Source organism: Beta vulgaris, chromosome 5 (assembly GCF_026745355.1).
Source record: "Beta vulgaris subsp. vulgaris cultivar EL10 chromosome 5, EL10.2, whole genome shotgun sequence".
NCBI lineage: Eukaryota > Viridiplantae > Streptophyta > Magnoliopsida > Caryophyllales > Amaranthaceae > Beta > Beta vulgaris.
In genome coordinates, this window is record NC_079206.1 from 7,318,676 (window position 1) to 7,341,910 (window position 23,235).

Consider the following 23,235-nt stretch of genomic DNA (forward strand, 5'->3'; position numbering starts at 1 on the left):
ATTGTATCTCAAAGTTCATTTGTTCATTACTCTTATGCTTATCATTTTGTAATTTATTGAAGGATATATATAGTTGCAAGAATCCTCCTTTTTCGCACTCTATAACATCACACAAGACATATACAATATAATTAGTGCAAGCATCTAACCAGTGGCCAAGTCAATTACGACATGGAGGTGCACGTGCACCTCCAAATTAGAAAGAAATAATTAAAGTTTTGTGTAAAAACAAGTAATATGCGCCAAACGCACCACCGCCCGCCTTGCGCAATAGCAGTGCGCTAAGCGCAGAATGGCAACGAGTGGTGCCCACCCCCCATTCAAAATTCTAGCTCCACAATGCATCTAACATGGGATCATGCACTGACAAGGCATAAATTTGCACATATGTCTAATATAGACAGATATAGTTGAGACTTATGTCTTTTAAAATTACATTTTAAAGTCTCGTAAAGATTAAATCCCAAAGTTAAATTCAAAATCAAATACATGCTGCATGGCTTAGAACAGTCTTATTACATTCATATTGCACGCAACTTAAAGTCGATGTAAGATGAGGTAAGCTCCATGTTGGGGCTGTAGGGCAAGAAGAGTGGTAGGAGCATGGGTGTATGATGGTGAGAGCTCAAAAGCAAAACGCTGTAATATCATAGACAACACAAGCTTAGCCTCAATTAGTGCAAAGTTTTGCCCAATGCAAATTCTTGGCCCCCAACCAAAGGGAAAGTATGAGCTAATCCCCTTAGTTGCTTTTGCAATCCCTTCAGAAAATCTCTCCGGATTAAATTCTTTCGCATCATCACCCCAAACATTGGGATCCAAATGAGCATGGAGTATTGACAATGAAACTACCACCCCAGGCGGTATAATCAAATCTCCTAGCTTTGTTTCACAATCATATATCCTTCGAGAGGTTGCAACGATAGAAGGATACAATCTTAGCACCTCATATAGTATCATTGTCACCTAATAGAAAGCACAAACAAATAATTAGTATTAATTCATTATGCATGACTTGTTCAATATGTAAGTGTAGGAATATAATCAATCATATTTAAGAATAAATAATGACAATTCTACTATGCGATAGTTTACATGTGGAAAAGATCATTGGATGGGTTAGATCGGATCATATCAAAAGGCCCTTCAGCAGAGTTAAGAATATATATATATATATAGAGAGAGGTGTCTCTAGTTACTCGATCACGAGTTGGAACAAGAAAGTCTAATTGTTGCAAGTATTTTGAAAGGGATGAAAATGTGTTTTAGTCGATGCAAAAAAATAATATGAAAAAGTACTTGGTGAGGAGCTTACTATCTTCAGACGATTATTTAACCCATCAAAGTCTGGTTGGTTGTTTCCAAAGGTTGCAAGAACTTCTTCTCGTGCTCGTATTTGCCAATCTTGGTGTTTACTCAACAAAATCATCGTCCATGTTAGCAACACTGAGGTGGTCTCTTGCCCGGCAAGATAGAACAATTTACACTCGTCAATTATCTCTCGAGAGCTCATAGCAAAATGTTGCTTGTTACTACCAATTTTACTTTGTTGTGTCTCTTTATAGTTTGAATCCAACATTATCCCCAATAAGTCATCCTTGACAGCTTCTCCTGCCTCCATTGCCTTCTTCCTTTTATCAATTTCTGTCTTAATTATACTTTGTATCTCCCTGTTTATATTATTCATTCTTCTCTTTCCCTTTGTTGGTAAATATCTAACACAAATCACGTATGCAAAATCATAATGTGATCAGCTTGATACTAATAGTCTTATTAAATGGCATATATATAATTATTAGAACAAAGACACAAAGTGTAAGTAGTTAAATCTTATAAATCCTCTTATAATAGAGCTATTGTAAGATAGACCACCTAACTTTTTGTATTTCTAATGTCACTTTAAAAAGTTCAATGAATCACAATTAAAGCTAAAATGATCATTTTTAGACAATTGTTCACCTTTTACCTCAAAGGGGACCTGACTATTGTATATTTACGGTTGTGAGTAATAATCACTCTTTTGAATTTTTTTCTACTTATGTTTATCTAACACACACTACTGTTTTTGTAAATTTAGTAAGGAAGCATGTGATGTATACCATGATAAACAAATTGCATACTTAATTGAAAGTATATAACGCGTCCACAAATCCTAAAAGTTGTAATGTTAGCCTCTTGAGTTTTTTTTTGAAGTATTTATAATTGAAAATGGGATTTTTTAATTAAAATATTATTGAGATTGTAGTTATTCAATGTATTATTCCGTATTTTGTATATTGTGTAGGGTTTAATAAATGGTAACTTCCCATTTCTCTTCTTGTCGAGGACACTAATGACGAGTTAGATGCTGACTTTCTCAATGCTGTCGGTGTTATCCACCACAATCCCGACGTCCTTTTTGATGCAGAGACGATCGTGGCTCCCTCTCCCCCCTCGTCTGTTGCTGATCGCGATGGCAAACGCCGTAAAATGAATGAATTTGAAGGAACCCTCCTCCCCCCCCCCCCCCCCCAAAAAAATAATCATATTTATGCTCACAATTTGTTCTCCTTTTTGGGTTACTTTGGAGAACTTAAGCTTTTCCTTCTTTTGATTTTCGCAGCATGTCAAAATTCAACTTAATGTTGTTTAACTCCATTAGTCCTTTACTAATTTACACTTTTCTAATGACTTATGTACTCTTATTGGTTATTATCAATGCAAGGAAGTCATCAATTTATCTTGCTGATTTCGGTTATTTAACTGTGATTCAAATCAATTCTTTTTCTCTAAACTGCCAGAATCTTACTTGCACTTTGGGATTAGATGACCCTACACAAACTCACTCATCACTCCTTCTAATCCAGTTGCACAGGATTTTTTTGAAGTCCGAAAAGAATCAGTGGCCAAGATCAAAGCTGGCCTACTTCAAAAACCCAACTGCTTTATCACAAGATACAAGTGCCACTTGCAGCCCGCTAAATTTTGCTATTGGGACTCGTTGCCAAGCCTTGAAGAAAGGCTTTCCCGCCAAAGGCCTCTTTACCCATATTACACAAGGCCCAACCAACACTCCTCCTTGGTCCCTGCTTAGCAGGATTGACGCCAGGCTCGTAAACTTCGAATGAACAAATCCTACACGGGCCTCCAACCCAAAAATTTTGGTACATCTCTCTTGGGCCAAGGCCTCCTTATTTGCTTGACAGGGGTGTTTTCTACTCCCTCAAGAACTTTTTCCTTTGTGCATGTACACTGGTCGCCGGGCTTTTTAACGGCCTTATCACACCCGCCACTCGCCTAATGGTAAGGCAATGCACGACATCCATTATTATAAGCAGATTATATGAAAATACTCAGTTGGAACATACAAGGGGGGAAAAGTCCCAAGTTTTGACCGAAATAATTTATCTGAAAAATAAGTACATACGGATCTTATCTTTATTATTGAAACATTAACCAACTCCGCTAATAGCAAAAATTTTCTTAAAGCACTACACTTTCACAACACCATCATTGTCGATCGAGTTAATCACTCAGGAGGAATCTGAGTTTGTTGGAATAATAATAATATTACCGTCCGAAATCATGTCACACATGCACGTCTAGTCGAATTGCAAATCCTTTACAAACCGAACAATAATATCTACAATATTTTTGGCACATACTATCCCCCGCAACCCTCTGATAAAGAGACCTTCTGGTCGTATCTCAATAATCGCTTAACTATCGCTCTAATAACCATGGATCCTAATTGGAGACTTCAATGAAATGTTACTTCCACTAGGACAAACTTGGTGGGGGCACCTATTATAATAAATCAACTAAATTTTTTTCTGTATTTACTACACACACATTCAACAATTGCTATTCCTTGTCACAAAAATCTTTCCCATGGAAGGGCCTCGCAAATAACTCACATATTTATGAGCGATTGGACAGAACCATCGCAAGCAATGTATTTTTTAATTGACTTCATTGATTCCATGCTAACATATGGGAACTTTATGCTCTCCGACCATGCACCCATAACCTTCTCGTCTAATCAAGGATCTCACTCAATTGTAAGAGAACATTGGAATACCAACATCACCGGATCCAGATTTTTCAAAATACAACAGAAACTAATTCGCATCAAAACAAATCTAAAGGTTTGGGCCAAATCTAAGTATAGACTTACGACCAACAAATTTCAAGTGAACGATGACAAACTTAAATAATTACATGAAAAACTATGGTTACAACCTTTCAATTCTATCTGGATCAAACACATCAACATGCTCCTTCTACAAAGAGAAAAACTACTAGTCTACTGCTACTCTTCAAACAAAAAACATGGGGGAAAATTGCACGGAAAACATGGCTAACTCAAGGCGATTGAAACTCAAGATGCTTCCATAATAAAATAAAAAAAATACACATATATACAATGATATTCAGACTAAATAATGAAGTGGGTCAATGGGTAGATTCCCAGCAAGACCTAACCCAACTATTCACCACTTCCTTCAAAAATCGATTCCATCCAGTACTCATAACACAAGAACCATTTATCTCAGCTTCCTCACATCGTTGATCTCTCAATCAGATTTCGACTATCTAATAGCACCAATCACCCCAACAGAGCCCCGGGATCGGACGACTATGGTGCTAAATTCTTTCTAGCTTATTAGTTAATCATTGAAAAAAGATATTGTTCTTGGAATCCAAAGCTTTTTTTCATCACGGCAAATTGCCACCGTCCCTAAATAATACTATCATTACTCTCATTCCTAAAAAAGATATCCCCGAAATGCCAGATCATTTCAGCCCGATTAGCTTAATTTAACACCATCTATAAAGGAATCTTTAAATAATTAATAATTGTTAATCGCCTCTGTCCTATCCTACAAAGAGAAATTAGTCCTCTATAAAAAATACTTTTACTAAAAACATATCCATTCATGATAACTTGCTCATAGCTCAAGAAGCTCTAAATACATTCCCAAAATCACACAATAAAACGGGCTGGTGTGCTATCAAATTGGACATGAAAAAGGCTTATGACAAAATCGAATGAGATTTCCAAATGGGGAGTCCTTCACTCTTTTGGCTTTCCAGCCATTTGGATATAATGGATCAAAGAATGTGTGACCAATGTCTCATATTCCCTAAAGATTAATGGGGAAACCTCCCCTTGGTTCCTCCCATCCCGAGGACTTCATTAAGGTGACCAATTATCGCCTTATCTCTCCATCCTTTGCATGGAAGTATTAATAAGAAAACTAACCCTACAATCACATATTAGAGGATCGGGTATCAGTTTCAAAATACACCCTAGATCCGCCAACATTCTATGTCTTATGTTTCCTAATGATAATCTATTATTCTGCAAGGCATCCACTGAGGCTTGTAGAAACTTAAAGTCAACTTTAGATGAATTCTGCAACTCATCGGGTCAACCGGTCAACTTCCACAAATCGCCAAATAGTCTTTTCAAAAAATGTCCAACCATTAATAAAAATAAATCTAGCGAGACAATTCAATATGCTCCCCAACTCCTCTCTAGGATGCTATCTTGCTGTGTTCCTCAGCCCTTTTTATCCCACCAAAAATGATCTAAGTTCAATTCTTACGGAAACTGAACATCGTATCGACCTATGGGAATCCAGATTTCTATCCAAAGCAGGGATATTCATCTTAATACAATAGAATCTAGAATCTATCCCCCCCTATACTTGCGCATCAACCCTGCTCCCTTCCAACAGTGCCAAGTCTATGGACTTAATTCATCGCAAATTTTTCTGGCGCCAAAATAAAGAGAAAAATGGTATTCCTCTCATAGCATGGTATAAAATACGCACCCTAAATCCCAAGGAGGGTTGGGCCTCAGGATAGCACTACAAATGAATCAAGCTTTCATTACAAAACTAGGCTGGGAAATTCTTACAAATCCAAATAATATTTAGGTCCAACTAATCAAAGCTAAATATCTAAATAAGCACTCCTTCTTCACTTGTACCCCTAAACCCCAAGACTCCCCCATTGGGAGAAATATATTAAAACAACGAAATATTCTTCATGAAGGGATTCGCTGGAAGATTGGTGACGGTAAACAAATCTTATTTTGGCTATATAATTGGTGTACAAATGATAACCTCTTCAATATGCTCCCGGCCTTTCAACAATCAGCTGATATCACAATCCACTTAAGTCAATTCATTTTGCCAAATCGCACGTGGGATTAACCACAACTAAAAAACCTACTTCCAGAACATATTATTTAAATAATTAAGAGAACTCTGATTCCTATCCACCCTATTTCGGATGAACCTATATAGGGCTCGTCCTCTATAAGAAACTTCTCCATCAAATCAGCCTTGGCTTACTCATAATCTTTCGTCTAAAAACAAAAAATGGGAATCTAGCTAGATTTGGGAACTACAAATTCCACCAAAACTGCAAATCTTCTTTTGGCAAATCTGTCACAACAACCTAGGTGTTCGTCAAACATTAGCAAAGAGGCAAATCATTCCATTTAGCAACTGCGCCATCTACAGCAACACCGACGAAACAATAGTTCACCTCTTTTAAAATTATTCCTCTATCACTTCACTCCGGGACTTAGAAATTCTGACTATCTAGTTACCCCATAGCACGCACAAGACATCATTCTTAAACACTTTTTCCGACTTAAGATCAGCAAAAACCTCATACAAAAATACATCTTCGCTATTTTGAGCATTTGGAAAGAGCAAAACAATATTATTCTCCATACTACTTCTCTAAATATTCACATAATCATCCATAAAGCTAAGTTCCTATACAAAGAATGGATCCTCATAGAAACAGTGGATAATTGTTTCTCTTCCGGCACCCTGTTCTCACTTTCAAAAATCAAACATCCCACCACCATTCCCCACCAATCCAACTCCATCCTCGCCACTTGGGAGGCTCCACCACATAACTACTTTAAATTAAATTTCGATGGCTCCCTTTGTCAGCCCTCTTCGTTATGCAACGATACAAAACAATCATCAACAACAACATGTATCATTATCAGAGACTCTACTGGGGATCTTCGTTCAGCTGTAGCAATCAACCTTGGTTCCACCACAGTCTACATGACGGATTTCCTAGCTCTTCATCATGGCATCATGTTGGCTCTCAAAAACATTATCCAGCATATCATAATAGAAGGTGACAACCTTATTGGTCATTAACTTAATAAAAGATATTTGGCAACCCCCTAGACAGATTTCCAACACCGTTAGAGACATCCACACTTTACTCAACTCTTTTGCTTCATGGGACATCAAACACATATACTGGGAAGCTAATAGGACAACTGACTGGATTGCTAACGTGGGTCATTTAGTAGATACCGACTTTTGTATAGATGATTGTACTTCTTCAACTCTTCAAAACATCCTTGTAATTGATAAGGTGGGATCTCCCCTCATGCGGAGGGTCTCCTAACTTTCTTTTTCTTACCTTATAAAAAAAACTTCCCATTTTAATTTTTTTTTTTTGTCAAACGTGGTGTCTAATATGCTTTGAATTGTGCTTGAACTTTAAATTTGTTGATATGCATTGATTGATTGGGAAGGTTTTGAGTTGATTGAGAATTTATTTTGAAATGTTTTGTATATAATTATTATGTATTATGTTATTATCTCTTATTATGCGGGCCAATCAAGCCCAGCTCAGCTCTGGGCCGTGTGGGCTAAGCCCACGAAAAGTCGATCCAGCCCAACTCGAACCGTGAAATTGATGTGTGGGTCGTGGGCCAGATTTTGAGTCCAATCCACAAAAGCCCACCACTAAAACCGTACAATCCGGTACACAAAACTGGTTCGGCCCGACCCATGAACGAGACCAGCCCAGCCCAAAAAATTATTCAACTTAATTGTATATATTTTAATCAAATTGCATATATTATAATTCAATCAAATTCAAAAAATAATGATATCATTCATTAATATTAATAATTTTATATATTTTAATTAATTTTAAAGGTTGTATATAACTATAACAAATTATTCCAATGATAAGTAATTTTGAGAAAAAAAATCTTATGTCGGCCTGTTGGCCTGCCTGCCCACGAACTGCCACAACTGCTCTCCGAATCGCAAAAACCACTAACAGACCGGTATGTGCCAATATTTTTCAGCCCGTGGACCAGCCTGTCCGAACCGTGAATTTCACTGGTCCGGTCATGGGCCGTGAAATTTGAGCACGGCCCACAAGGACCCACGCACCCATCCACCCAGCCCGCACCAATGGCCATCTCTAGTTGAGTTGTAATTTAATAGGGTTACATCATTGCTAGCTCCCCTTTACTTATATCTCTATCATATAACCAAGAGGGGAGCTATGGCGTCCCTTTTAAAAAGACTTTTTAACCCTTCATTCAATAAAAAAGATTACCTATTAAGATTTTGAGATTTTCCTCAATCATAGCCCTCCCTAATTTAAAATATGTATATCAAAGGAAGTTCAAAGTAGCTAAAACAAACTTTCATAAAAATATGTGTATTGAAAGAAAAAAGTTTACGATTGAAGAACAAATTAACATAAATAAAGCAGTTTTCAAATCAATTACAAAATCAAAGACATAAAATTTTAATTTTACCTAAACATTGAAATGCAGTAACAATATACCAACATCCATTAACAAGTAATAAAAATACCAAGAAAACAACTTCTTCATCAAGTAACTTTTATATTTTGTATTTACACCACATGATATTTAATTAGAACTAATGATGATTGTAAATTACATCTTTCAAATCGGTCCAAATCCGGAAAATACCGGTCCGGACCGGAATCTCTATTAGTTTAGTAAATAAAAGTTTATATGTTAAAAAAAGTTTTAAAAAAGGTAGAAAGTTAGAAATTTAAAAACATACTATTTATTACTATAAGATTTTTTTTGAGGGGATTTATTACTTTAGATTGTTGTTATTAAAAATATTAATTTTTAATATATCTAATTTATAAATATATTTAAATAAAATAAAAAAGATCTTATTTCTAAAATAATATAGATTCCGGTCCAATAGGTCCAAGATCAGGCCGGACCGGACCGGAATTTTTTCGATCCGGTCTCAGTCCAAGAAAAAGGCAGATTCTGGTCCAGCCGGTTCCGTCCGGTGCACACCCCTATAATATGGCAATATATGGGATACACCGAGAAATAAAATAGAAAAAGAGAAAATAAAGAAGGTTAACTACCTAATTTAATTATAAAAAAAATCACCTTATCTCTATATTTTGTTATATATGAACAAATTTATGTTTTTGCACGCAACGCGTGCACATAAGAGTAGTAATGCTATACCGCCTCACTCTGTCACTCATCTATATATAGAAAAGGTCAGCAGGTGATCGCCTATTATATAAAGCTTGGATGTTCCTGGTAATGAATTAATGTTTAAGATGTCACTTACTTCCATCCAGGGATGTAAACAAATTTGAAAAGGCGTATAACAAGTTCTTTTTGCTCCGTGAGAAGTTCAAATAACTTTCTTCCATCTTCATAACTGCTACAAAATGCAGCTCGAGAAATAGCATCCGCGGTTAAAGTCGTAAGATGTGGCCAGACATCTACCTCTGAAGAACCTGTTTTAGATATTATTTGTTCCCACTTGTTCATTATTTCAGTAACGCTCGTCTCAAATGCTGGGAGCATAAGCTGCATACAGATGCATTGAAGTGGTCAAGTGGATCTATTTAATAAGTATAATTTTTACTAATGCGTAAATGAAAAAATAAAAAGCAGCGCTAACTATTTCAGTGACCTTTCTTGTCACGTTAGTTTCGATAACATTACAGGGTCAACTCAACTATAAGTTAAGCTGATATTTGGAATTTCAAGATTCGTTTTATATTCTATAATCTATAAGAAGATATACCATGAAGACAACAAAAGGTCGTCTAATGAAATTAATTAACATACTTTGCGTGACGAAGAGAGTATACGATCGACTACAATACCTTCAACTTCTGGACATGAAAAGCAGGATTGACAAGCCTCCTGTGGTTGGCCCATTTCTCACCTTCATAACTTACAAGTCCAGGGGCAAGTAATTCAGTTAGTGGGTTCATTTTTGGCTTCCTAAACTCGTTCATCCTAGTGAATGCATCCCTTATTAACTCGGGTTGTGTAATAAATATCGTTGGTACAGGCCCCATCCATGTGAAACAATTTGATCCTGCATGCAATGATTAATATGTTGTAGTACGTAAAACTACAAAATGTAATATGCTCACAATTTTCATTAAATATTAAACACTTACAATTTATTCTAAAATATACTTTCACAATCTAATTAAACAAAGAATAGACAGAATAATTAACATTGCATTATTAGAAATGTGGTAATACATGTTTTCACGAAATTACGTAACTAAATTAAATTACCAGCTTTTGTGACAAGTTGATGGAGTAAGGGTTGGATACGATAGAAGTAGTCATTACTAAAAGGAATAGGTTTTTTCATGGCTTCACTACGTAACATAGAGTTTTCCTTCATGTCTCCGATCAAAAATCGGTAGGATTTTCCCGCGAGCCCTTGATTTCGGAGGCATCTCTCTAGCTTGTTGGGTGTCAACCAAATTCCATTTAGTAGTTTCCATAACCATTGCACGGTAACAAGGCACAATACAGCAACAAGTACGACACTTACGCTTTCTCCAATCATCTCTCAATTTTTTTTGGGTGTTTCAATAATTGAGGCTATATGCGTACTAGAACTTGTCAATTATATATATACAATCGTGTCTAAAGCATTCTCCATCTTTCCTTCTTACCTTGTCCTTAACTTGTCCTCATGAATCATGATTCACGTGTTTGTAGGGCTGGCAATCAGGTCGGGTCGGGTCAGTTTCAGGTTGACCTGAATTGTATTTCAGGTCACTTATCCCTGACCCAAACCCGACCTGATTTATATTTCAGGTTGAAAATCTCAACCCAAACCCGACCTTATATTTTTCGGGTTGACCCGAAATCGACCCAAAATGACCTGAAATAAAAATCTAAATATCCAATGATCAAAAACTGTCAACTTAATTCAAAAAGCTAATGTACATGTAACATGTTTAAGTTTCAACATTCAAAGTCGGAATTTTCAGGTTGAAGTGAGTTGGGCTTGGCCCAATATTATAACCTAACCGGCTAAGGGCTAACCTAAGATAATATAAGTTATTTTTAAATCAGGTCATTTCAGGTTATTTTCAGGTTGAAAATGTCAATCTGAACCTAACCCGTTATATTTTCAGGTCGTGTTGGGTCGACCCATTTTTTTTTCAGGTCGAATATCTCAACCCAAACCCGGAATTTTCAGGTCAGTTTCTGGTCGGGTTATCAGGTTGGGTCAGTTTTTGCCAGCCCTACGTGTTTGGTATTTAGAGTGGGGTAATATATGAAGTGCGTGTTTGGTGTAAAGTCACAGAATGAAATTAAATAGAGGAGCGAAGTGCTAACAAATTAAACTTGTTATCTTTTTTTGGGAGTAATTCAAACTTTTGAATGAAAAGAGAAATGAAACCAATACCACCAACAAATAAATTTAGTTATTTGAGCGAGGGGGAAGGGATGATAACAAATTAGGAGAATTCATTACCACCAAGTAATGGTAATAGATTGAAGAGGGGTTAGACCAAAACAAGAAAAAAAGAGAATATGTATTATTTAATCTCGTTTTTTAGAGCCCAAATGTTTTGAGCCAAGCAAAAAGGAAAGAGTATGTATTTGATTTCGTTTGTTAGAGCATGTTTAATTAGGTCAAGTAATGAAATGAAAGGGAATAGAATCAATCAATCAAACAGCTGAGAAGTTGAAATGAGAACAAAAATTGTTATCTTTATTAGGTGTTTGGTTCAAGTCTTGAAAGGGAAAGAGAATGGTAATCATTACTACCACCCACAAATGAATTTTGTTACTTAAAGAGCAAGAAAACGAAACAAACTAGTGGAATCCATTATCACCAAATAATTAGTAATGGATTATCGGGTTAAACCAAACAAGAAAAAGAGAGTAGGTGATTGATTCTATTTCTTATAGTCCAAAATTGTTCAACCAAATGAGCTCGTAGTAATAGAAGATAAAATAAGAGAATCATGTGGGATCCCCTTTTTATTATCCCCTAGACCCCTACCTTTTTTTTTTGAAAGAGAAATTTCATTAATTGAAAGCCAAACGGCATCTACAATAGGTATTAAAGTAAAACAAGATACAATTAAACAAGACTAAATCAAATTCGTCTTCGAAGAAACTACAATGAACCAGATCGAACAATATAGCACAGCCCTCTTGTATTTGCTGAATCAAGCAGCTATTGATGAGGAAGTCTATCATTCTGATATAGTTTGGGAAGAACATTCTTGATCGAGTTAGGGTGACCGCATCTGAGATTCCAATACCTTCATGTTGAGTCTCGAACTTCAACCAATGAGAATAATTTCTCATACATAAAAACAAAAGAACCATACTCACAACTCCCATAGGGGAGAAGGAGATTTCCAAAACAGAAACTAAAAACCCCATAATAGGGTTTGAAAAAATCTCATAAAGAGATACTGATTTATTGAACAAAACAAGAAAATAAATTAAAAAGTGGAAATAAAAGGGAAAAAGGGGCTTACCATGGATGAAAACATCCATGGCAGCCCCTAATTGATGAAGAAGGGGTAGAAGAGGCTAGGGTTTGAGAGAGAGAAAAAGAAAGGGGAGGCTAGGGTTTTTTGCGCACAACAATAGATACCCCTAGACCCCTACCTTATGAGACCTAAGCTTGCTTGGACAAGTAAATTATATCGAATAAAAAAAATAAAAATAAAATAAAATAAAGAGCATGAAGAATGCATAATTGGTGGTGGTAAATATAGTTAAGCATTAATTCCGCAAGGAGGAACGGATCATTACGGCCACAGGAACTATCTTATTCTACATTATCTACATCATATTTTAAACAATCCATCTATATACATCTTATTTTCTACATTATATCTTTATTACCCTCCTAATGCATTGTCCTAAATTTAAACACGCAGAAGGTACACGAGGAAAGGAAATGCCCACTCCGATCCAAAAAGGCCTAATAGGATACGATTCAATGACCTTAAAGTGCATTCTAATCCTCAAATGTTAGACAAACTAACGACCGAGTCACATGTATATATTTTTCCTTTAAAATAAGATAAGTTGTAATCCCTTATAAATAGAAGGGAATTTGGAAAATCCTTGCAAAGAGTGAGACTCGATTCTAATACCTCTGTATTAAGTCATTACCTATTGCTAAAGTCACACATATGTATATTACATGTCTATATATATGTTATATTTTGAGTAGGTAGTTAAACGATAGTCTAGTGGCATTGAAATCATCTCGGTTCACATATTCTATAGGGGTCCTCAATCTCCCTCCCCCCTCATAAAGAATTTCAACTTACCCAATTTCCTGCTCTCTCCTTATAAAGAATTCCAACTTACCTATATAAAAAAGATTAGGAATCACAAGAGACATACACCTTTACCCTCGAGGGATGATAAAACACTATCAGTTAGAGGACACCTTGCCCAGTATCAGGGACAACGTTGTGAAAAAAAACAAATGTTTAAGTATCAAAAACACTTGTTAATGATAAACCAACCTATGTTTATGTGTTTACGACATTTGTTATTTACAAAACTACCCTTGTTGGTGTTAAATGTAACTTTTGTCAAAAAGTAAGACCGTGATTTCTGACAAAAAGTAAAAGTTGTCTTGATTTGCATGCTTTCGCCAGCTTTTTCCAAAAAAAAAAATGTAATTTGATATTTATAAAAACCCATTTTTGTGTGTTTAAAACACTGGTTATTTATAAATCAACTCCTATTTGTATATCTTAGACACTTTTTATTAACGCTTCAACCTCTACTTGTGTGTGTTATATGCTAAAATTACAACATAGTCCTGATAGGGGACAAGGGGTCTTTTTAGCTGAGTTTTATCATTCCTTCTTTCCCCTCGAGGAGCACGAGCATTTATATCATTGTAGTCCTTAGGTTCATCGTGCTACTTAAGATGTGTTTGTGGAAGTCAGTAGACAGAAGTAGTTGAAAAAGCTGCCTAATTAACGGGCCTTGTACTTTAACAAGGTCCACAAATGTCAAATCGATAACATATTTAAATTTAAGGGGAAAAAAAGATTTTTAAAAAAAAAAATTTAAGAATCAAAGATTTTCTTTTCCTTAATACATTATATTCCTAACACTTCCCTTCAAGTTGGAGCATGGGATGGATGAGAATCTTTATAGTAAACCTGGGTATACCATGCTCATGGTACACCCAAGGCTATTTTCGCCAAATGAGCAAAATGGAAAAATGAGCAAAATGAGTAAATGAGCAAATTAAGCAAATAATCAAATGAGCAAATGGGTAAAATGAGCAGATGAGCAAGTATTTCTACTCATTTCAGAAAATGAGCAAACTTGGTGCAAATGAGCACTTACGAAAACGAACTAATTACAGATGAGCAAAAAAGAAAATGAAGAAAGAGATGAAATGAATAGAAAAAAAAGACTAGAGCAAGTATAAGAGTTGACTAAGCAGCAATAATCATCCAACACAAATTATGCAAATGAGCACATAATCTTCAATCATTCTAAATAAGCATAGATGCTTGACTCATTTGAACATTAGAATTCAAAATTATTGCAAAATACATTTGCTCATTCCTACAATGATAATTCAAAATCAGCACCCATAATTTTGTTCATGTTCTGATCATGTAAAACAACCAAAAACATTTGGTTTATGCAATACGAATAACTGAGGAGAAATGAGAAAAACAACAACAACAAAACAAATGAGCAAAAACATAATCAGATCTGAGTCGTGGGTCTTCATCATCGTCGTGGATGGGTTGTGGGTCTCTTCAGTCGCCTCATCATCATCATCTCGAGTCCGCGCCATCATCATCTCATCGTTCATCTCGCGAATTTCAGATCTGAAAATTTTTTTTCCGCGAATTTCAGATCTCCATTGTTGTGTTTGGAAGGTTTGGAAGGAGGAGAGAGAGAAGAATTGAAAATCAGATTTTCTGGTCAGCAAGAATTGAGAGAAATGAGCAAGAAAGAAGAATTGGATTCAGATTTTTGCTTTTTGTCATTTATTGCCCCGAAATTACCAGCGTGCCCCTTAACTTGCAATTAATTATAGAAATGCCCCTGGGTGTACCATGAGTGGACTCTGGGATGGATCAAAAATGTCCAACTTAGACTAGAGAATATCAAACTGCGACTTCCCAAGAGCCTTTGTGAATATGTCGGCAAGTTGAGCCTTAGTATGCACATATGAAGGAAGCAACGAGGCCATCAAGAATGGCAACCCACACAAAGTGACAATCAACCACAATGTGTTTTGTGCGTTCGTGAAATACATGATTCTTGGCAATATGAAGAGCATATTGGCTGTCATAGAACAAAGGAATAGCTTTGGGATGATGAACACCCAAGCTCAGGAGTAAACCTGATAAGTTCATATTCTAACATCATTTCATTGCATATTAGGTGCATTTTATGTGGTATTAGAGCATTTACATTGCATTATTTATGCATATTTAGGTCCATTTTTATAAATTCCAATGCTTTCACGGTTGTTTGGTCTTTTAATGTAACCTCATGTACTTTGGACTTCTATTTGAGGACATGATTATTAAGGCACGTAGTTGACCTTCAACACGATATATCATGTGTCCAAAACGAATTTAAAGTGAAGAAGATACACACGACTTTGTGTACTAGTACGAAATATGACACATCTACATCATTTTATCCATATCTTTTGACACAAGAATGATAATGAGGTAATTGTAACTGGGTTGGAAACTAGAATTCAAGATCTCTCCAACGATATATAACATGTACGAAATAAAGATTTGGATCAAAAGTTATAGATGTTCAAAGTTAAGCAGAAACCTCTGCCTCGGTGCACGGTCGTGCAACCTGCAATCAACAGTCACGAAAGTTTCTGCCTAGATATTATATCATCATTATTAGTTTATACTTAAGGTTTTTAGAGAGAGAAATTAGAGACAAAAACTTGTACATCTCCATTGTTTTTCAAGACTTTACCTTTCTTCCATTAATTCAAGTATCCCTTTTCTTTTTCTCTTCTCCTTGTTTTCTATTAGGATGCATGTTCACAAGGAAAAGTACACCCTATAAAATACCATAAACCTCCCCCGAGTATCTATGGCGTCCCTAATACTCACTCAAGCCTACTCCCGTGAAATCATGCAAATTAAAACATCAAACGCGTCACTCTAACGTCCTAATAATCCATTTTACCTACTCCCATGGAGAACTTCATGCCCTTAATTGAAATATTCAAATTTGTCAAAATCTAACTTCCGTTGTGATCAAGACAATGGAATCATAACAATACTAGTTATCCCTAATCTAGTATTGAAATATGCGTAATCAATTAAGCAATTAATTTGGAATTAAATTTGAAGGTATAATCATGAATTAGTTCACACTAGAGTTCAACTTGACCACAGATTATAAACTATGAAAGCGTAATTGAAATAAATAAATATATAGAAGAATAATCAAACATAGCATACGAAGATGGGATGACGTAGCAGTGAGGATTAAATTACTTTAATTCATGCAACTATGATGGTTATGTAATCGAAGTTTATGATCACAATTACGTAACATTAGCTATGCTTAAGCTATCTATATATATTTCTAGAATTACTATAACTATTATAGAGGTTTAGTTATATGAAAGAATGTTGCCTTGTACTTTCCCGGATGGAGAGTACGGCAGTGACGCACCGACTAAGCTTGGAAGGTCTTCCGCTACTAATCTTTTTAACTAATTAACCTAATAGTGATGCTTAGAAGTCGGGGCGTTACACCAGTGCCCAGGAAAAAGGGGCGGGTTATATCTGTTTTGGTGGTCGAAGTTTTAGGTGGAGGGGATTCTTTGTCGCTTGCCATGAGAAGATGAACGAGAGACAAAAAATTGTATTACGGCTTCAATACCATGTCAATTTGTATTAGGGTAAAAAGATGTTATATTCATTGCTCATCATGCAATATATCTCTATTATATAAGTGAAGGGGGGAGGAAGATGGTGTTCTCTCATAAAAAGTCTAATATACCCTTAATGAAATTAAATTGTCATATAAATCTTTTCTTCTTCCCACTTGTCATATATATTGAACAAGTTAATAATGGAATTGAATTTGAAATATCAATTTAATATTTAATTAAGGAGAATAATTTCCTCTTCTTACCTACGTGTGAAGAAAATTTATTCAAAAATTAAATTGATAATATAACTTAATTGACACAATTAGAAGAAAAAAATTAAAACTTGAATTTCATATTAATAATTATACTCATAATATTTTAAAACCTAAATGTTGGTTATTCTTCGGTAATCTCTATTAACTAAATTAAACTCTTTTTAACGATTGAATCTGATACATAAATTCTTCCACTTTATTTGAGCACAGACTTTCTTCTAATGTATATTTCTTTCTCTGGATAGTATATTTGAATAATGATGAACAAATAACTAATAAAACAAATAAAACATTGATTTAAGAAAAATATATTAAAAGTTAACAATAATTATAAATGTATTTTCGAATCAATTTTTTTAAACACTGATGAATAACTAATTGAGAAAAACAAAAAAACATTAATAGGACACGCACGCATAGCATGAAAAAAATGCTAGTATCAATAAAAACAAGGAGACCTTGCTAACCAAGAACTCTAGTCATATGAAACTTTCCTTAATACATTATATACCTAACATAGCATAATTTTACAATTCATAGTACTCTCTTTTTCTTATAATTGATACTCCCTCCGTCCCATAATATAGTGCCTACTTCATTTTTGGTGGGTCAAACTTAAAAATCTTTGACCAAATATTCTCATTTGTATATATTAAAAAGCATATTCATGTGGAATCTTGTTAGATTCGTTTCAATGTTTACTTTCATAATATCAACTTTTTATATTTTTTATTAATACGGAATTGAAGATATTAAAGGTCAAATTTACGTCTTACAGACCGTATAAAAAAGAAACAAGCACTATATTATGGGACAGAGAGAATCTCTATTACGTAAGGGAAGGGGGGGCCTATGATGTCCTCTTTTGAACGGACTATTTTGCCCCCCTTTCCCTGACTAAATTACAAAAATAATATCAATACCAAAATGGGGATTCAAACAAAGCTACCGAAAATTGAATTTCAACATCACTCCCAAATCACTTATGTTAGGAAACTTTACAAATCCCTTTCTAAATCACGTTCAGGAAATCCCGCAAATTACTAAACTTTACAAAAAACTAAAAATTAACTTACAAACCAAAACTAATATAGTAGGGCGTAAATACATAAAAAAAACATCCACAAAATTCACTTACAAACCATTGTTCTCAAGAACTCACAAATTTCACTTACAAATTATTCTTTACCTGTACACGCTATGCATAAAAATCTGTAAAAAACATAAAATTTCGACGGGGATATCACACATTTGTCCATCGACGATTTGCAAACTTCCAAAAAGGTACATAATTCTTTCTCTTCCAAGTTATTTCAAATTAGTTGAAAAAACAATAGCAATTGTTATGTAGCGACTAACAGAAAAAAGGGAGATGATAGCAATTAGTTAAAAAGGACTTAAATTTAACCCTTTATTTTCACATGAAATGAGAGAACAAGATAAAAGTAACAAATTTAGTTTTTTTTTTTAAATGCCAATATTAAAAATTCTGCTCATAACTTTTGCAAAAAAACCATTTTCACAAATAAATTTTGAAAAAAAAAACCAAAATCAAAGTTTTCGCGAATGGTTTTTGCAAAAATCAATTTTCAGAAAAAATTAAATTAATTTGCTAAAACCATTTTCAGAAAAAAAAAATTACATTATTTTGCAAAAACAAATAGTGAAATTAAGCACCAAGACAACTGTAAAATTTTGAAATGGAAAAAAGGGCTTTTATACAATTTAAATTTAATTCATTTTCATGTTAAATCAGAAAACAAGATAAAAGAAACGATTTTTGTTTTTTTAAAAAAATTCCAATATCAAATTGTGTATGAAAATTTACAATTTTATCTCAAATATAATTTTAAATATGGGACTGATGAAAATTTTAAATATAAGTTTGTGAAATCATAATTTAGATGTTAGGCAAGGGAAAAAAAAAACTGAAATTGGTTTAAGAAATTACCTTTCTCTGTTAGAAAATCGACCTAAGAAAAAACTGAAGTTGGTTTGCTTCCTTCAAAAGTGGTTGATACGGCTGATGGATTTTTGATAAATTAGATTTACTGCTTTGCTTAATACTCCTTCCGTTTCCTAAAGATCTTCCCACTTTCCGTTTAAGGGTGTTTCCAAAAGATCTTCCCTCTTTTGCTTTATTCCTTATTTGGCAAAACAAATTTCCCTATTTACCCTCTCATGTCACTATCATATGGTCCACTATTACATTATTAATTCAATTTCACTCCCTTTCTCTCTCCTACTTTAACCCCTTTTTATTTGTTTATTTATCTTAACCCCTTTCTCTCTCCTACTTTACTCACATCATGCCCCACACAACTTGATTTTCCTTGGTATCTGTAGGAACAGTAAGTGGGAAGATCTTTAGGAAACGGAGGGAGTACTTGAAAAGACTGATTTTCTTATTGTATAGTGTATAGTTTGATGAACTAGGTTCCTTGAAAATATGGTTCATAGATTTGTAGTGAGAGGAGAGAGAAAGTGAAGAGCAAAAGTAGTGGAATTATACTGATGTTGCCAAGTAGTGGAAAAGGTAGTGAAATTTTTTTTGTTAAAATTCTAGAAGGATGTGCCTACAGGCTACAGCACGTCACTCAAAATTTTGGGTTTCAAATACAAGTGTGGATCAAAGTATAAATTTGCCAAATTATAATATGGGTTTCAAATACAAGTGTAGATCAAAGTATAAATTAGCCCAAATTATAATATTGTTGCATTGGAAATTCAACGTAACAGATAATATGGACTCAATTTTTTTTTGTTCAACAGAGATAAGTTTAACTAAGGTAGTAATACTATAATGCTACTTAAATGCAAGAGTTAAAGACTGCAGAAAAAACAGAATGTAGAATCTTATTCACAAAATAGAGGTGACCGTAAAATACTAACTTGCATTTTCTTTTTATTTCTATTTAGTAATACTTAGGCCTAAAAATATCATCGCACGCATCGCATGCATAAAAAGTTAGTATTATATGGTATCAGCCATCATAAACGATAGCATCAAAGGTTTAAGGGAATCAATCATATTTGATATTATACTATATAAAAGATTTTCCTTGCAAATTCAAGAGTTGTTACATGATTATGTCGGAAAGTAGACGTTGATCTGTTGACTTCACCTTACCATCATCTTCCAAACACCTGGAATATTTAATTAAAAGAAATCATGCCAGTACGAGATAATTGATTGTCTACAAAAACTTAGATTACCACGAGTTCATTCATGGTACACCCGGGTATACCATGAATATGTTACATCCAGAGATATTTTTGTAATAAATTAGAACTTTAGGTGCTCATTTGACACCAAATTTGCTCATATGGGCATTTTGCTCATTTGCTCATTTTGCTCATTTTGTAATAGAAGTGTTTGCTCATTTTCTTAAATGAGTAGAAATGTTTGCTTATTTGCTCATTTTTTTATTTTGCTCATTTACTCATTTTGCTCATTTGGAGAAAATAGTATTGAGTGTACCATGAACATGATACACGCACCCAGGTGTACTATAAACATTCTCAAATTACCAAGAGTTCAAGACAAGTTGATGGAGAAAGGATTAGATAATGGAAGAAGTCATTAATAAAATAAAAAATGGATGATTGCTGGTGCCTGGTTGCATGGCTTTACTACGTAAGCTCTTTTCCGCTATGTTCAACTTTTTCTTTTTTTTATTTACTAATATTTCCTCCGTTTTGTTTTATATGTAACAAAGGGATATTTTTTATAAGATATAAAATATTTATTTGTTGCATTTAAAATAAAACGGGGAAGTATTAGCTCAAAGTATATATAGAACTATCAGCTACAGTAAACCGAGGTGCTATCTCCCGTAGCATTGCTGCGGGTTCGAGCCTTAGTATCCCCTTTGGTTAGATATATATTAGGATACTAAAGATATGATAAATATCTTTAGGATATATTAGTAGTTAGGATATTAATTATATTAGGAAAATATTATCTTATGATTTATTTCAGATAAGTATTAAGAATAATATATCTTCTGGAGGTGGCTTTCGGGTAGGAGCTTCTAACACCCTCCCACCCATTGAGAGATAGGTAAAGGTTGTGGGCCTGATTAAACTATTAAAAAAATATAAAAAAAAATTTATCAACAAAATTTAAGGAAAAATTGATCTATATGAGTATATGACACCAAGTCACCAACTATAACTTAGGTGCAGGAACCGAAACCAACTAAAGCGTGGGTTATTAATAGAAAGAATATTCCTTCCTCTTCCTCTCTAAAAAATTCCCGTTGGACCGCCACTGAATGGTTCTATTCAAAGAACCAATCTAAGGTGGGTAAAGCTCCCAACACTTCTCCACTTCCCTACTCAAACTACCTTGGGCCACGGCGTTGGAAACCCCCCCTCCCCACAAAATTGTCTAAAAATAAATGTGGATAGCTCTTTCATATTAAGCTTAAAGGAGTCGTGTCTAGCGGCTGTGTGCAGGAACTCGATTGGCTCTTGAGTTGGAGGAATTGCAATGAATACTTACTGCACCGATGCTCATGAGGCCGAGATTCGAGCAATTCATATGAGTATTGAGTGGGTTCACCAACAACATCCATCATTAGTTCAGATTGCAAGAGTGTCGTAGAGGAAATTAGTAATAAAAGAGTGATTAAAAGTAATACTTGTAATGTTGTTAATGTGTGTAGGGAGTTGCTCGCTCCAAGAAACCGGCGAGCTCAAGCTATGGCATGAAGGTAGAGAGACTAACAGGATTACTGACACTCTAGCTAAATATGCAAGAGGGAGGGCGGTAACTCCAAATTCTCTACAAAATTTTCCTTTCCCGTCCCCGGTCTGTAATATAATGCTATATTATTAGAAGAAGCAAGAAACTGTATTCTGTCAGACATGGACTGTAAACTTTGACGACTGCTATGTTATATTATTGCTCGTTTATAACCAAAAAAAAAAAAAAAAACTAACTAAAGCGCGTGGCGGCATGGCTTCTATAGCACCAACTATGATAATGGGTGCTCTCATGGCCTATTTTTAGCTTTCTAAATGAGTAAAAAGTGAGCAATTTTTTTTTTTTTTTGATTGGGAAATTAAGTCAGCCCAAGAAACTGTATGTTATATTATTAGAAGAAGCAAGAAACTGTATTCTGTCAGACATGGACTGTAAACTTTGACGACTGCTATGTTATATTATTGCTCGTTTATAACCAAAAAAAAAAAAAAAAACTAACTAAAGCGCGTGGCGGCATGGCTTCTATAGCACCAACTATGATAATGGGTGCTCTCATGGCCTATTTTTAGCTTTCTAAATGAGTAAAAAGTGAGCAATTTTTTTTTTTTTTTGATTGGGAAATTAAGTCAGCCCAAGGGCTAACCCCTACCAAGGCTACTAGCCTTGTAGGAACTACCAACACATTGGCTAGTAAAGCATGCAAAGCATGCTAAGGAAATACCCCAACATAATGCTGGGGTAAGGATCGAACCCCTGACCTCAAGGATCAGAGGGGAGTGCTCTACCACATGAGCTAGCTCCTCATCCTTGTAAAAAGTGAGCAATTAACATACATAAAATTAGTCTTCGATATAATATGTATAAATGAATGAACCGTCACACGTCTGATTAATTGTTTGAAAAAAAAAATATTACCAGTTTTGGTGCATTTACGTACGTTATTTTAAATAAGGGAAAAGCTATATGCAATTATAAGAGTTGTATATAAGAAGTTAAAAATGGAAATAAGTTGCATTAATTGATCATTTGTTATATCGGTTGATGCAAAAATTTTCCGTAAATTCACAACTTATTTTCATTTTAAGTAGTGTATTTATGTCTTATATGCAATCCTAAGGGTTGCATATAGCATAACCCTTTAAATATTTGAAAAACAAATTGTGTTGGTGATCATGGAGGGATGAGCAAATAGGCTCTTTTTCATTTGTTTCAATGGATACATTAAGAATATTTTATGTTTTAAACTAGTATATAACTAGAG

At 34.6% G+C, this 23,235-nt stretch overlaps 2 protein-coding genes across 2 annotated transcripts in view; both read right to left on the minus strand.

The window, feature by feature from the left end:
- LOC104892485 (protein N-terminal and lysine N-methyltransferase EFM7) overlaps positions 1-23,235 on the minus strand; it is a 60,274-nt gene that overhangs the window by 13,731 nt on the left and 23,308 nt on the right. The gene's annotated exons all lie outside the window — the stretch shown is intronic.
- LOC104892484 (cytochrome P450 72A397) lies at positions 352-10,821 on the minus strand. Its single transcript, XM_010678432.4, has 5 exons — positions 10,382-10,821; positions 9,955-10,172; positions 9,408-9,652; positions 1,316-1,715; positions 352-966 (listed from the first exon to the last, which is right to left on the minus strand). The coding sequence occupies exons 1-5, from the start codon at positions 10,659-10,661 to the stop codon at positions 538-540; spliced, it is 1,572 nt and encodes a 523-aa protein (XP_010676734.1). The 5' UTR covers positions 10,662-10,821; the 3' UTR covers positions 352-537.

Excerpts from the sequence above, each read along its gene's own strand:
- LOC104892484 (XM_010678432.4), bottom strand. The coding sequence starts at position 10,661 with ATGATTGGAGAAAGCGTAAGTGTCGTACTTGTTGCTGTATTGTGCCTT. Across the intron at positions 10,173-10,381 it reads TCAACTTGTCACAAAAGCTG|GATCAAATTGTTTCACATGG; the intron begins GTAATTTAATTT and ends CATTGCATGCAG. Across the intron at positions 1,716-9,407 it reads GTTTACATCCCTGGATGGAA|ATATTTACCAACAAAGGGAA; the intron begins GTAAGTGACATC and ends GATTTGTGTTAG.